Genomic DNA, 13989 nt, shown 5'->3' on the forward strand with positions numbered 1-13989 from the left:
TCACCGATCAGAGCTAATGCGATGCTGTGCTACTGAGCTCCATGCTAATGAAGCAAATAGAACAGATTGAAGGATCGAACAGAAAAGAGAAGCACAAACACGGCTGCTAAGCTAAGAACAAGCTAAACAGTATGCTAGAAAGGTGAAGAGGCTGAGAGAAAGCTTGCAGAATTCGAACAGAAGGAGTCTACTTTCAACACTCAAATTGGTAAGACACAATCCGATTTGAAGAAGACTCAACAATCAGTCAGAGATGGCGAATTGAGAACTGCCGAGTTGGAAGACATATCAGAAAATTTGGTGAATATCTGAACAACAAACAACTTGAAGTTAATCGGGTGAGTGCAATTACTTTTGAAGACTAAGAACAGGTTGATTCAAGTAAAACACAAAAAGACAAGGATAAATAATTATTATATTGTTTTATAGTTTTTTTAAATTAAAATCTATTTAAGTACAAAAGTCTATTTATCAAAAAATATACTATTATTATTATTTTTTTATAGTTTAATTTCAACTAGATGCCTCGAGTCTTTGAAAGATGCCTTTTCAAATAATTTTCATTGAGTGATGGATATTTCCAATGACAAAAAAGATTGTGATGTTCTATTTTTAATAAGGAATTGGAGTTTCGATACAAAATTGATACAAATTGATTTAATCATATTAACTTTATCTGTAGAACGCAAAAATACATTAAAAAGTAGCGATTCATTTCACAACATCACTGATGTTTTTATTTATTTAAAATAGTCAATTTACTATATACTGTCAATTGTAATATTCTAATTATGTGATAAAGTCTATTGATCTTTTCTGAGTTTTTTGCTTCAAAAAAATAAATTGTGTTACCAAATTATTAAATTATAATTAATTATATCAACATTTGTGCTATTTGTTTTTAGATGACAATATCAACTTTAATATGATTTTAATGGTTAATTACTATAGTTTGTAGTTTGAATAAACCCATAATAAATAAAAATACCTAACTACTTTTCAATTAACATACTTCAGAAAGATACAACGGGACACAGAGAGTAGATATGCCGCAACTGTCGAAACTTGTTGAACCCGGCGAGTTGCGGCGTCGTGAATCCATCTCCGGAAGATACTTGACACAAAGAGGAGATGCCTGAAAAAAAAACATCAAGATATCCTAATCGAGTGTTCGTTCCAGTGTTAGATTTGAAGGGTGAAAACCGTTTTCTTTTCGTCTGTCCGACCCTTCAAAAAGGACAGATTTTGTTAAAATTGTGTACATTAATTCAAGTTGTGGTGACGTGGAAAATTACAAAAATGACACTTTGGAGTCAATGCCTTGCAAAGTTTGAAATAAAAAATGACAAAAAGTTAGTTAAGTTGGAAGACAACAACACTCTTTGGTGTAAATTTGCCATCATCAGTCAACTCGTTTTGTTTGGCGGTGTAAGTGGCTGGGTTGCAATAACTACAATTTTGACCATTCTTGCACACAGCTATATCACAACACAAACCAAATGCAAAAAGATATTGATTGTCTTGAGAATAAAGATAAAATTCGTGATCGGTGTTATTTTTATTCTTTTCAAACTTTTTTGGATTCAAAGTGCCATTTCTCACAAGCGAAAATGTGTAAGAACTGCCGCTGCTGATCCAATTGCCAACAGCATTTATATTTCCAGTAAACACGCCACCAAATTTGTTATGATTTGTGTCTTCTACCAAAAAGCACAAGTTGTTTTTGTTAATAATTTTTGAATCAAACACTGACGTGTCTTTTGACCAATTGTCTTTATCCGAGTCAAACACAACACTCGCAATCTTCATTCCTGTCAACTTCTCAAGACCGGCTTTCTCTTCAAGTGTGATGTGTTCGCGCTTTATTCTCTCTGCTTCTTCATCGTGTTGTCTCTTTGCACTGATGAATTTCTCCGATTTCTTTATTTGATCAATTCTAGTGTTTTTTGCTTGTTTGATTTTGTCAATTTCATCTTCAAGTGGTTTTGTGTCCATTTTGCACTTCTCTTCATAAAGTGCTATTTTGATATTGAATATCTTATACAACTTCTCGTTATCAGTCTCTGTTGCATACAGACTTGTCTCATTTTTGATTTTGTTGGATGTGTTGTCCAAATCGGTGACGATCGTGTTAAGTGAAGTTGTGATGTTCTTCTTTCTATCAAATACCTCATCAAGTCTGTCGAAGTATCCCTCTGCATTTTCGATGCGTTGATCAATATCAAGTGACTTGTTGTCAACAAAGTTGTATTCCCTTTTATTTTTGTTGAGGTCTGACACCGCCTTTGCTGCCTTAGTGCAGAGTGCTGAGAGTGCTGTTAACTTGTTTTCCATGTATGTTAAAAGAGTTTATTTGTTTTTATATTTAATTTTATATAAATCTCATTCAAAAACATTATTACCTCATAAATAATAATTTTTTTTCAATTAAAAACCAAAAAAAAATTATTCGAATTTACATAAAATGATTATAATTTCAAGCAGGGTCCATCACGGAACAGGAAAAAATTTGGAACTTGTCCCAAAAATGCATTTTAAAATGAAAAGAAATATATTTGTTTTGTTTTTATGCCAAAAATAAAGTAGTTTTAGTAAAATTAATAGTTATGTTTGTTTTTACGATCTCCAAAACCTTTTCTTAATGTTAAAACGACAGTTAACAACAAAACTATAAAATATTAAAATGTATAGTATATGAATAAATGGTTTATTAATATAATATTTATACTATATAAAATAAAACTATTAATTATAATTGATACAATTATAAAATATTAGAAATTGTTTAATAAAGATGAAATAATAATTTAACTTATTAAAATAAAATTTGTTATTAACTATACTTTTATTAAAATATAGTTAAATGAAATCAACCAGAACAAAGCTGTCGCCTTTCGATTACTTGTTAAAATTGATTTGTTGTTGCTTTTTATCACTTTCAAACATCAAGTAGTGGTTTAATATACCAAATTAAAATAAAATGTAATAGAATAGACTATAACAAAACATTGAGACACAATACTTGGTGTTGTTGATAAATTTAATTATTTTTTATTAACATGAATACTTTGATAGAACAGAAGAGTTATTGTTTGCAGATAAATAATTAAAACGATTTTGTTCATCATTGAAGCATAAACAGAGTGTTTGAAACAAAACAATTTCAATTATCTTCATTATATTGTTTAGTCTTTATAATTTCATCAAAGCTATTATTGTATCATATATTTACCATATTTATGAGTATTTTGTTTAATTGAAAATTGACAGTCAGTATGTTAGTCAGGTGTCTCCATTTTTTACTCGAAAATACCCACGTCATTAATTTTTTACCATTTAAATATATATTAAAAACCATTTTTTAATAATATTTTTTTATTTTTAAAAACATAATTATTCTAAACCATAAAATAAGTCATCATAATTTTATTTATTCAAAAAAATACTTCGAATAACCAAAAAATATTAAACAATTAAAAAGCAGAAAAATTTAATTGTTATGATTTATTCTTTTTCCATATTTTGAAAAAGAATAAAAAATCAAATTTATTTTTTATTTATTTTTTACAATTAAAATTATCCACACGATTTTATCAATTTTATTTTTTTAATAATTATCTTGTGAATTATTTGCTCGACCGAATTCACGTTTTGATACAACATATTTAAATCACGTCAAATATATACAAACGGTGTTAACTTTTGAGCGGCACTTGCTTCAAATATTTAACAAAAATCAACAAAAGAGTGTAACACATTGGTTAGACAACACACAATAATTGATATATTTAATGTTGTTTTGAATGTTTGAATAATAACATCGATGAATCACAAAAAAGGTTAAAAAAATAAATTATAATTATGTGTGTATTTCACAGACTCGACATATTATATCCAAAAACAGGAAAAACACGATTAACAATATATTGTAAATTTATAATAAATATGGTAGTAACAATAATGTATTTGGTGAATACCACACGTTTTTGGCAATAAAAGCTGTATTTAATAAAAATCAGTATATTAATATTTTAAATTTAGATATGCAACACAAAAATAATTTATTGATAAGCAGAAAAATACAAATCAATTAACTTTTAAAATAAAGTGTTTTCAAATATTCACATAACAAAGTTATCAACATGATTAAATGATTAAATAAATTAATAACACATATATGATATTTTTAATATAACTTTGATTGTTAAATAAAAATTACATCGAATAACAACCGTTAATGACATTGTTTTTTCAATTATTAATTATATTTTTTTAGTAATCTGTTTGATATTTTGTCGAAAAGAAAAACCAAATAAAAACAATTATTATTTATTTCGTTATGTAACTCCTTGGATATCCTCATTTTTCATGCAAAAACCATTTGTTTATAAATACTAATAAGTGAAATATTATATACAATTATTGTTTTTGACAATCCTTTTATTATTTTTCAAATTACAAGACACAACAGTAAACAGGTTTATTTGGATAACACCACAACACTTTCATTAAAGTCAAATAAAAGCACCCATTAAATGCCAATTTTCAATTATTTAATAACAATAGTTGGTGTATAAAATTTTACTGTTTATTGCTACACTTTCATTTTAAAAACAGCTTATAATAAAACTTGACAAATTTTAAGTGTGTAAATATATAACATCAAACAGAAAGCTTAAATGAAAATCGAAAAAATATCATAAGTTTCAACAATTTTGGGTTCTGACTTGTGGTTCACACACATGCCCATTAAATATTAAATCGATTTCCCTGTCGTCGTAAAGTTAACAATAAAAATACACATTTTTATTAGAATTACATTTCATTTTTTATTGTTTGAATTTATCATTGTAATAAGTTACATGAAACAACATGTGGTACATTCACAACATGTCATTATAATTACAATTTATAAATAAAAAAAATAAAATGTAAAATACACTTAACACACTCTGAGTTTTTTATATTAATATTAAATTGACATTGATATTATAATATATTTACAGAAAAAATGGGTTTGACAATCATCGTTTATATATAATATATATAAAATCATTTATTATATATAATATATATTAATTGATGATTTTAATTATGTTTGTTGTTTATAATGGATTGCTTTTTGTATTAAAAATTAAACAATTCAATTCAAAAAAGTTTATTTTTCCCAATTTAAAAACATTTTAGTTTATTATAATGTTTTACCAAAAATTATTTTTGCCAAATTAAAAATTTAAATTCCAATTGAGGAATAACTTAACCAAATTATACCAAAAACTATTTTATTTGACAGTTATTTTTTTCTTGCTAAAAATTTACTAATAATACCAGTTTGATCTCTAAATACAGTAAAGTAAATATTGGAGACGCCTGAATGTTTGTTGATGTGTTTTAATATAGATCATAATTAAATTATTTAAAATTAATAATTATAATAATAATTATTGATTTTATTAATGAAATGTTAAAAAATATTATATAAAAGTACTATATAAACAAGTCAGTGAAAAAATCTGGCTTGTTTTAAATTATAATTTTTATTGTTATATGTTATAAACATTAAAATATTTCAAAAACAAAACCAAAAAACTAAAAATAAAAATACTAACAAAATGTTGTTTGAAATTATTACAATTCACCTCGATAAAAATGATGTTTTGAATACGAAAACGGAGTTTTGTAGTGACAGAAAAGTTCTTGAAATGGCTTGCAAAAGCGGAGCTTCGAGACGGTGAATTTTTCGCAACGACGTACAGCTGGTAAGATGTTACATATGTGGGGTTTGTAGAACCACAGCGTGATTCCATTGGTGTTGTTTTGTATTTGTATTACTACTACACAAATGACACAAACAACTGAACTAATCAAGGACCAAACAGTCAAACAACGAATTAGAAATGAGGTGAATTTCTTGTCGTATCGAGATTGGAAGAATATTATTAAGCCAGACTATTCGATTTGGGAGGAAAGCAACGACGCATGGACTTCCTTAAGTGTCCCACTGCGGTACTATGGATTCACACAAATTCAAGGCCACCACAGATTGTTGGCGACTGCTATGATGGAAGAGAAGTATTACAAAGATACTAAAAGAGCCGAATTACTGAGAAAAAGACACAGGACCTATCAACTTTATTTGAGAAATTGTTCTGAAATGAAGAGAAAAGGTACTTCGTCCAAGTCATTTGGCAGGACAACAAAAAGTGATCGTCGACACATCGACTGCAACTATGGCGTTCAGTGACATTGTAACTGATCAAATAAAGATAAAAAACACTTTAATAACATCAGAAAGTTCAACATCAAACTTGAATATGGCATTGCAAGACATCCACAAGACTCATACTTCTATTTTTCAAAGTGGAATATTGGAGGAAAAGAAGCTGGTGAAGCAAGCCTACTATGGGGAGAAGCTGTAGACTGAATCACTGGCGCTAATTATGTCGTCAATGCCTGATGTATACAAACACACAGGTGTGTGCATCATGATAGCGCTTCAGAATCAACAACTCTTCCCACTCTTTAATTATAAGAAGTGGTAATTTGGTAGTTTCGTAATTATTTTTATATTATAACATGTGTGTTGATATAAAATAATAATAATAGTAATATTAGTAAGTTAACTAAATAATATAAAATTGGAGTTTTGGTGCATTGGAGCGACAACACTTAAAAATGCAGAAAGTGTGTTGAGAAAGACGCTGTATTTGAGAGACAATTTCAACAAGTCTACGTCGCTAAGCTCAGAGGACACTTTGTACAGCGTGAGAGGCATCATTTAAAAGTATAAGAGCCACAATGGACTGAAATTCACTGACTCGGCTCTTGTTACAGCTGTCAAAAAATGACATTAATGCAATCGATTTAGTAGGGTGTAACACGTACACAGAAAAACTCGCAGCCAGAAAAGATCGACCATTTGGAAAGAAAAGACACATAACTGACAGTCGAGAAGATCGCACTGGAGGGAGCTGAAGCAGACAACAAGGGATCTTGAGCTTGCCACAGACTCAAAGTATTATGCTATTCCAGAAGCAGAGAAGCGACTCAAAGAATTGAAGAACCAGACAAAAGAGACATCAGTGCTGTCGTCGCAAGTGACCCCACAGCTGATTGAAGATGTGGTGAGAAAACGGACAAGCGTTTTAGTAAGCAGAATGACACAGAGCGAGAAGACAAGACTCCTGAAACTTGGTGACGAGCCGCACAAGAGAATTGTAAGGCAGGACGAGGCTGTGACTGCGGTCTCTGAGGCCATTCTGAGAAGCAGAAGTTGTCTTGAATCAGGCAAGCGACCGATTGGGTCCTTCATCTGTTTTTTTTTGTAAATTTACCCTTAATTACGATGATGGTAAACAATTGAAGAATATAGTCAAAAAAGCCCACACAGCGTTGTTCTGTTTGATGAGTCAAAAAACGCACCAGCATATATTTAATGTGTTGCTGCGGGTGCTTGATGACAGGCGTCTCATATATGGAAGAGAAGAACAGTAGACTTTAAGAACAAAGTCAACTTAATCATGTACGTGTCCTTTGACTGTTTGTAACTCTTAGAAACTTGTTCAAGACCTTTAAACTCGGTGTATTATCCAGATGTGTAGTCTTCAAGTTTGCCACATTCGTCTTGTTTCTCGTCGAGTTAAATTTTTATTTTGGTCAATTTTTCTGATGCAAAATTATAGTATTATCCTTTTTTTGTTTAGCCACCTGGGTTTTTTTCAAATGTTTCAGTTTTGATTGAGATTTTGGCAATATACTTTTCATTTTTTTTCTGATCAATTGGGTCTTTGTTTAGTCTTTCTCCTTTTGATCAAGTTCAGTTAAACCGTTTTTGAATTTGTATTGCTTTATTGTTTTCGAGGTCTTTCTTTATGATAATAATAAATCTTATATCGTTTATATTTTTAAAATATGTCAAATATTGATTTGGGCATTTCATAGTATAGGGGTCTATACATACTCCTTAGCTTTTGCATTTTTTAAAAACCCAGTCTTTTTTCAAGCTTTTTTGCCCAAAAGTGCATTTCCCTTTACCAACTTATTTTTCTTTAAGTAAATAATTTAAAATTGGAGGTGTTTTAGTAAAATAATATGTAACGAAGAAATAATATAAATCTTTCACTTTTTGGTTATTGTTTTGTTCAAAATGCCGAATTTAAAAATAAAACCTTGTGAAGAAAAAATAACTATTTATATCTTTTCAAATTAATAAGTTTGTTATTAAAATATTATTATAAAATTTATAAATATATTTGTTTCAAAAAAGTGTTTCATTATATTTATATTACATATCAATTAATCATATATCAATTAAGAATAATATATATTGTAAATAAATATATTATATTATATTTTCATTTAATTAAATTAACAAAAAATTAATTTTAATTTGTCTTGTAATTATTTTAATATTAAATAAATTAAATAATAATATTTAAATAATAAAATAATATATTATTATTATTATTATAGTGTTAAATATAATTAAACATAAATAATTAAAAAGTGGAATAAATAAAAAAATATTTATTTTTTTTAAATAACAATAATAATTAAACATTCAGAATTATTAATAATTAACAAATTAAAATATAGTAATTATAATTTAAACGATTATTTTGATAATAATCATTCATTGTGTTAATAATTATTACAAATAATTATTCAAATAAAATAAAATATATTATTAGATATATATATCTATTTCAAACAATAAAAATATAAATAAAATTTAATTTATTGAGGTGTTTCATATCAATTGTCGAAATTGGTTTTGAAATCAAAAATCATTTTGTGATTCAAATTACGGTAATATAGTTTTGCAAATACACCATCAATATCCAAATTCAAATGAAGAGCATGTTTCACTTGTGAAAAAAATCTTTCAACAGAAACGGAAGTAGAAAAAGTAGGAAGTAAAATATTTACTATTTCTACAAGTTTTGGATAATCTTTCTTCTCCATAAAAGGATAAACATCAAAAAGGTTATAACTTCTTACGTAACCTGTTTTTTTGATCAATTCAATGTCAAATTTTGACCTTAAGTAATTACCTTTTGATTCTGATTTGATCAAATCCAAATTACTTTCAATAAGAGATTCCAATTTTTCAAGTTCTTCTTTGGTATCTTCGAATCCTTTGGGTATTGTAAAGTCACTATTTCCTTCAAGTGTGTCATCGGAAAATTTATTGATAATTTCATCTGGTTTGTAAAACATGTACATGAGCCCTTCAATGTTAAAGTCTGTATTATCAATTCCTATTAAATTATCACCATTGATTAGTTCAATATCATTCTTTGGTAATTCTCCGAACATTTCACCGAGGATATTGTTCACTTCATTCTCGTCAATACAATGTTCAACTTCTTCAATTTCTTCAGAAGTGGTTTCAACAACATCTTCACTATCAATCTCGATTTTGTTTTCATCATCATCCATTGAATTATTTGTACTGTTAACCAAATAATCTGGCAAATTGGAACACTTTTTCAAAACATCAACAAATTGTCTGATATCTTCAGAAGATGAAATCGTGTTGAATCTGATATCAAAAGATTGAATAACAGTTTGTAATAAACACTGTAAAAAATCCAAGTCAACTTCAGTGTTTGGGGTGTTACAATTCGAGTCATTACCCCAAGAAATACAAATCTGAATAATCACTTTTTCGCACATTATTTAAAACATTGATCAGATACATTCGGAATAATTGAACTCGCTCCCAAAATACAAATATAAATGATTTTTCTTCTTGGAATACAGTGCAAAGACTTTTCACAAGATACAGAACATCGTGCAAAGCTTTGAAATTCATAAGTGTTTTATCTTTATCCAATTCAAATGTTTCTATTAATGGGTAAAGATTTGTTTTTTAACAAAGATCTTTTTCATGTATGCAATCATATCACTGTGTGCTTTTGGTTGTTGTTGATACAACAATATCAGACCATAATTTTCTTCGATATCTCTGATATTTTTTACAATTTCAAGCCATCGAGTCCTTGATGCCACACTAAGTGGAGGAGTTTCATACTCTCTAAACAAATAAAATCTTTTCAGAGTATCACTTTGACAGAAATAAGTAACAAAAGCAGTCATAATTGCAGTCTGATCCATTCGGTTGCTATCTTCGGCGATTAAATTTACTCTGTGTCCAAAACAACTAACACTTTTTAAAGTTCGAGACACTATGCTTCTTTCAATGGTTTTGAGTTTTGCTTTTTTGACCAGATTGTAAAATTCAACAAATAGACCAACGGTTTTAGATGTATTAGAACTTGTTGAATCGAACACCAAAGAAATGATCAAGTGAATTGGAAATTCTATATTTAGTAATCTTGTGAATAACCAATTGGCCATAGCTACTCTACTTTTTGAATGATTGTATTTTTCTAGGAAAAGTGGACAACATTTAATCACTTCACCAGTTGAATAACGCATTAAAACACCCATAATATCTTGACCTTTTTTAGACAAAGAATAATTTCAATCGTTGCGCATATTCCTTTTCTGACTTCTTTGAGATCTCTTTCTCTGCGCATTTCGTTGTATTCATTCATTATTTTACGAACAGTAGAAGGACTTATTGACACCTTTTCGAAATTTTCGGGATTTATACAAAAAAACCAATCTTTGATAATACTTAAGAACATCTGCAACTCCGTTCATTTGAGACTCTGAATAATTCAAATCAATGAAAGTCGATGAAATCATAAAGGTTAATAACATCTTTTTCAATACATGGAGTGATGATTTTCTTTTTGGTTTGTTTTTTCCTTTTGCTGTTCTTCTTTCGTCTCTTAATTTTTCCATTGTTTCATATTTATTAAACAAATAATCACACAAAACGAAAAAGCGTTGTTTTGATGTACTTCCACTCTCTGCAACAAACTCTCTAATGTTAAAAAATAACAACTTTTTGTCCCATTTGTTTAAACTTTTCTTTGTAATTTCATTGAAGAAGTTGTTGTTGAATATGTCGATTTTATTTTTTATCGTTTTTTCATCTTCTCTTTCCTCCTTTTCATCATTTTCATTTTGATCAATATAATCATTATTTGTATCTTCAAATTCGCTATCACTTTCTTCGTCTGAGTTTTGTTCTAATGACATATTTTCAATGTCAGATGAAAAAGTTTTATTATCGTTGAAGTTGTTATAATCACTTTGTTGTAGTAAAGTATTTGTGATTGGGTTGTTTTCAATAGTTTTATTGGATAGTGTTTGTACTTGTTCTTGTACACTTTGTATGACTGATTGTCCGAAGATAACACTTTCATTTTGGATCTGGTGTTCTTGCATTGCTCGATTTCTAAGAGGGTTGGGAGTTTCGAAAGTAAATGGCAAATCTGGAACAGGAACGAAAGCAGGAGTGGTTAAGTTCCCACTCTTCTCCACTGCGTCATGCGGTCGGATAATCGATTCGCCTTCGGATACTGCGTCATGCGGTCGGATACCCTTTAGATTCCCATTACTTTCTATTCCTCCATTCCTTTGTGACTCTTCTTCTTCATTTTCTAACATCATTGTAGTTCTTCCAAATGTGTTACTGATATTGTTCTCAACACTGAAAAATGATGGAAGACATTGAACAGGAACAAAAGCGGAAGGTATTGCGTTTTGTATATTTGCATCTTCCATTTGCATTGATTGTTCACTTTGTTCAAATGTGCCATTTTTACTTGTTATTGTAAACGTATCAATAATCGTTGTTGTGTTTCTTCTTGGTCTTTTGGGGGGAGGTGGTGGGTGGTTTTTAAGTTTCAATTATTTAACCAACCTATCTTTGTCTAATATACCACTAATTTTAACAAACGAATTTTGAACCGTTGTTTTATTTTTAGTAATTAAAAAATTTGAATATTGTTTTTTAATTAATTCCAAATTGGGATCATTATCGGCCAAATTTTCGGGAAATTTAAAGCTATGGGTCGAATAATGGCGGTAAAGCGAACCGGGTGCTATACCATTTATTGTGGGTCAAACAATAAAACTTTGTTTCAAAACCATTTTTTTTGCTTTTAAAAACCCCTTAAAAACCAAAATTTACAAAATTCAAATTTAACATTGTTATGTATAAGTTCCATTTTTTGTTTTTTGAGTTCTATTTTTTAATTATTATTAGGTTTTTTACGATTGTTTGTTATAGAACTTGAAATAATCTATTAATATACTACATACGCTATATTTACTATAATTTAACTATAAAAATAATATAAAAGTATTAAATATTTTTATAATAGTTGTAATAAAAAACTTTAATAATACATAAAATTCATTAAGCTTTGACACTACAAGGTGAAAAAAATATCGAGACGTAAAATAGCAGTTTGAACCAAAGCCGATAAGTGAGCCACTTGAATAAACCGATTAAGGTTTAAAAGACTAAGCCGATACAATGGAAAGCCTCATAATAAATACAGAGGACAAAGTTCACGACAACATGAATAGATTGTCTGACGCTGCTAAAGCCGCTTTACAGTTTGATGACATGTCGGATATTATTAGTATGGACGCGATCTTAGGTAAAATAAAAGACAACCTGACGTTGAAACAAACAATAATTTACAGTCTAAATTCTATAGTGTTGCCGATATGATTGAACAAAAACAGTAAAAGAGTCTTGAGTTTCATTTAAACACGACTTTAAGAACTCAACAAGTTGCAGAATAGATGTTCTGATGATTTGAAAAGATAATAACTTTAAGAAGATTGTTAAGAACGCAACAAATACACATATTCTTCGCATTATTTGGATGTGTTAAATCAGGCGGACAAAAAAGTATCCGCTTCGATATTATTCATATTCGAATTTTTAAGCTAAGACTGGTTTAATTTTATAGTTTTTTACTATTTTATTTGAATTGTCATAAATCATATTTTTGAATAATTTTGTTATTTTTAATCATTTCCCAAAAACGCATTTTGTATACTTTTTAAGTGTTGAAAATCCACATTTTTGGTAATAAAAATACTTTTGAACACTTAAAGTATTAATTATAATAAATATTAATTATTTTAACTATATCAAGTCAGAATTATTTTAAGTAAACTATATAATAACTATTGAATTGCTAAACTTTATTCAATGTGTATCATAATAAACGATACAAATATCATTATAGCTGTTCGGCGACTTTATATTCCCTTTGAAAATCGCCAACTTTTTAGTTGTCTTAAAAGTCGCCGACCTAAATAATTAGTTAAATAACTATTCAAAATACCATTTATCATGTAAAAGATATTCAAAAAATAAACCATATAAATTTAATAGAATTATTATTAAAAAATAAAATGAAACAATACTGTCCCAATTATATCTTCTCAAATCATTTTTTAAATTATATTTATATGATTATAATATAACAAATTATAACAACTATTGTGTTTTTACACATTTTTGAGACTATAATTAATATGGTATAATTATTAAAGTTAATAGTTATTTAGTTCTAAATAAAGTCTTTTTGAACTAAAGAAGTCCCTTCAAAAGTCGGCGACTTTTAAAGGGACTCAAAAAGGCGCCGACTTCTCAGTAATATCATAAGTCGCCGAACAGCCATTAGAGAAAATTAATATGACCATCACCTGTTAGTCAATAAACACATAATTAAATCGTTAGAATCATACAAATGTTGGTATAAAAAGTATAACATCATTACCACAATGATGACTTACAAAAATGCTTTTAATATAATTATTTCTTTTTTGATATTTACTTTGGTACTTGATAATTTCACTATCCTTTACTAAGTATATACATGTATTTCAAATTCAACGTTTATAAGCTCATTAAGTATATTATTGATACGTATATCACCGTTTTATTGACCTTAGCTAAACAAAATAAAAGCCCATAATTTTCAATTATAGTAGTAATTAAATTGAAAAGTATAAAATAATCAGTTATTGTAATTGAATTGTTCTTAAGGCGGGTTTGGTTTAAATCAATTTTGAATATAAATTTCAATATAATAATAAACTTAA

General features: G+C 28.1%; 3 protein-coding genes across 3 annotated transcripts; 1 reads left to right on the forward strand and 2 right to left on the reverse strand.

Annotated features, from left to right (window-relative positions):
* Positions 1–5842: 5842 nt before the first annotated feature.
* EIN_299670 (hypothetical protein) lies at positions 5843–6244 on the forward strand (the record flags this gene model as incomplete). The annotated part of the gene is made up of 1 exon (XM_004256661.1): positions 5843–6244. One exon carries the CDS (start codon positions 5843–5845, stop codon positions 6242–6244), a length of 402 nt encoding a protein of 133 aa, XP_004256709.1.
* Positions 6245–8754: 2510 nt separating this feature from the next.
* Positions 8755–9678, reverse strand: EIN_299680 (hypothetical protein; the record flags this gene model as incomplete). Its single annotated transcript, XM_004256662.1, has 1 exon — positions 8755–9678. The coding sequence occupies one exon, from the start codon at positions 9676–9678 to the stop codon at positions 8755–8757; it is 924 nt and encodes a 307-aa protein (XP_004256710.1).
* Positions 9679–10566: 888 nt separating this feature from the next.
* EIN_299690 (hypothetical protein) lies at positions 10567–11643 on the reverse strand (the record flags this gene model as incomplete). The annotated part of the gene is made up of 1 exon (XM_004256663.1): positions 10567–11643. One exon carries the CDS (start codon positions 11641–11643, stop codon positions 10567–10569), a length of 1077 nt encoding a protein of 358 aa, XP_004256711.1.
* Positions 11644–13989: the final 2346 nt, after the last annotated feature.

This window comes from Entamoeba invadens, assembly GCF_000330505.1.
Source record: "Entamoeba invadens IP1 unplaced genomic scaffold scaff_1105074725689, whole genome shotgun sequence".
In the NCBI taxonomy this organism is placed as follows: domain Eukaryota; phylum Evosea; order Mastigamoebida; family Endamoebidae; genus Entamoeba; species Entamoeba invadens.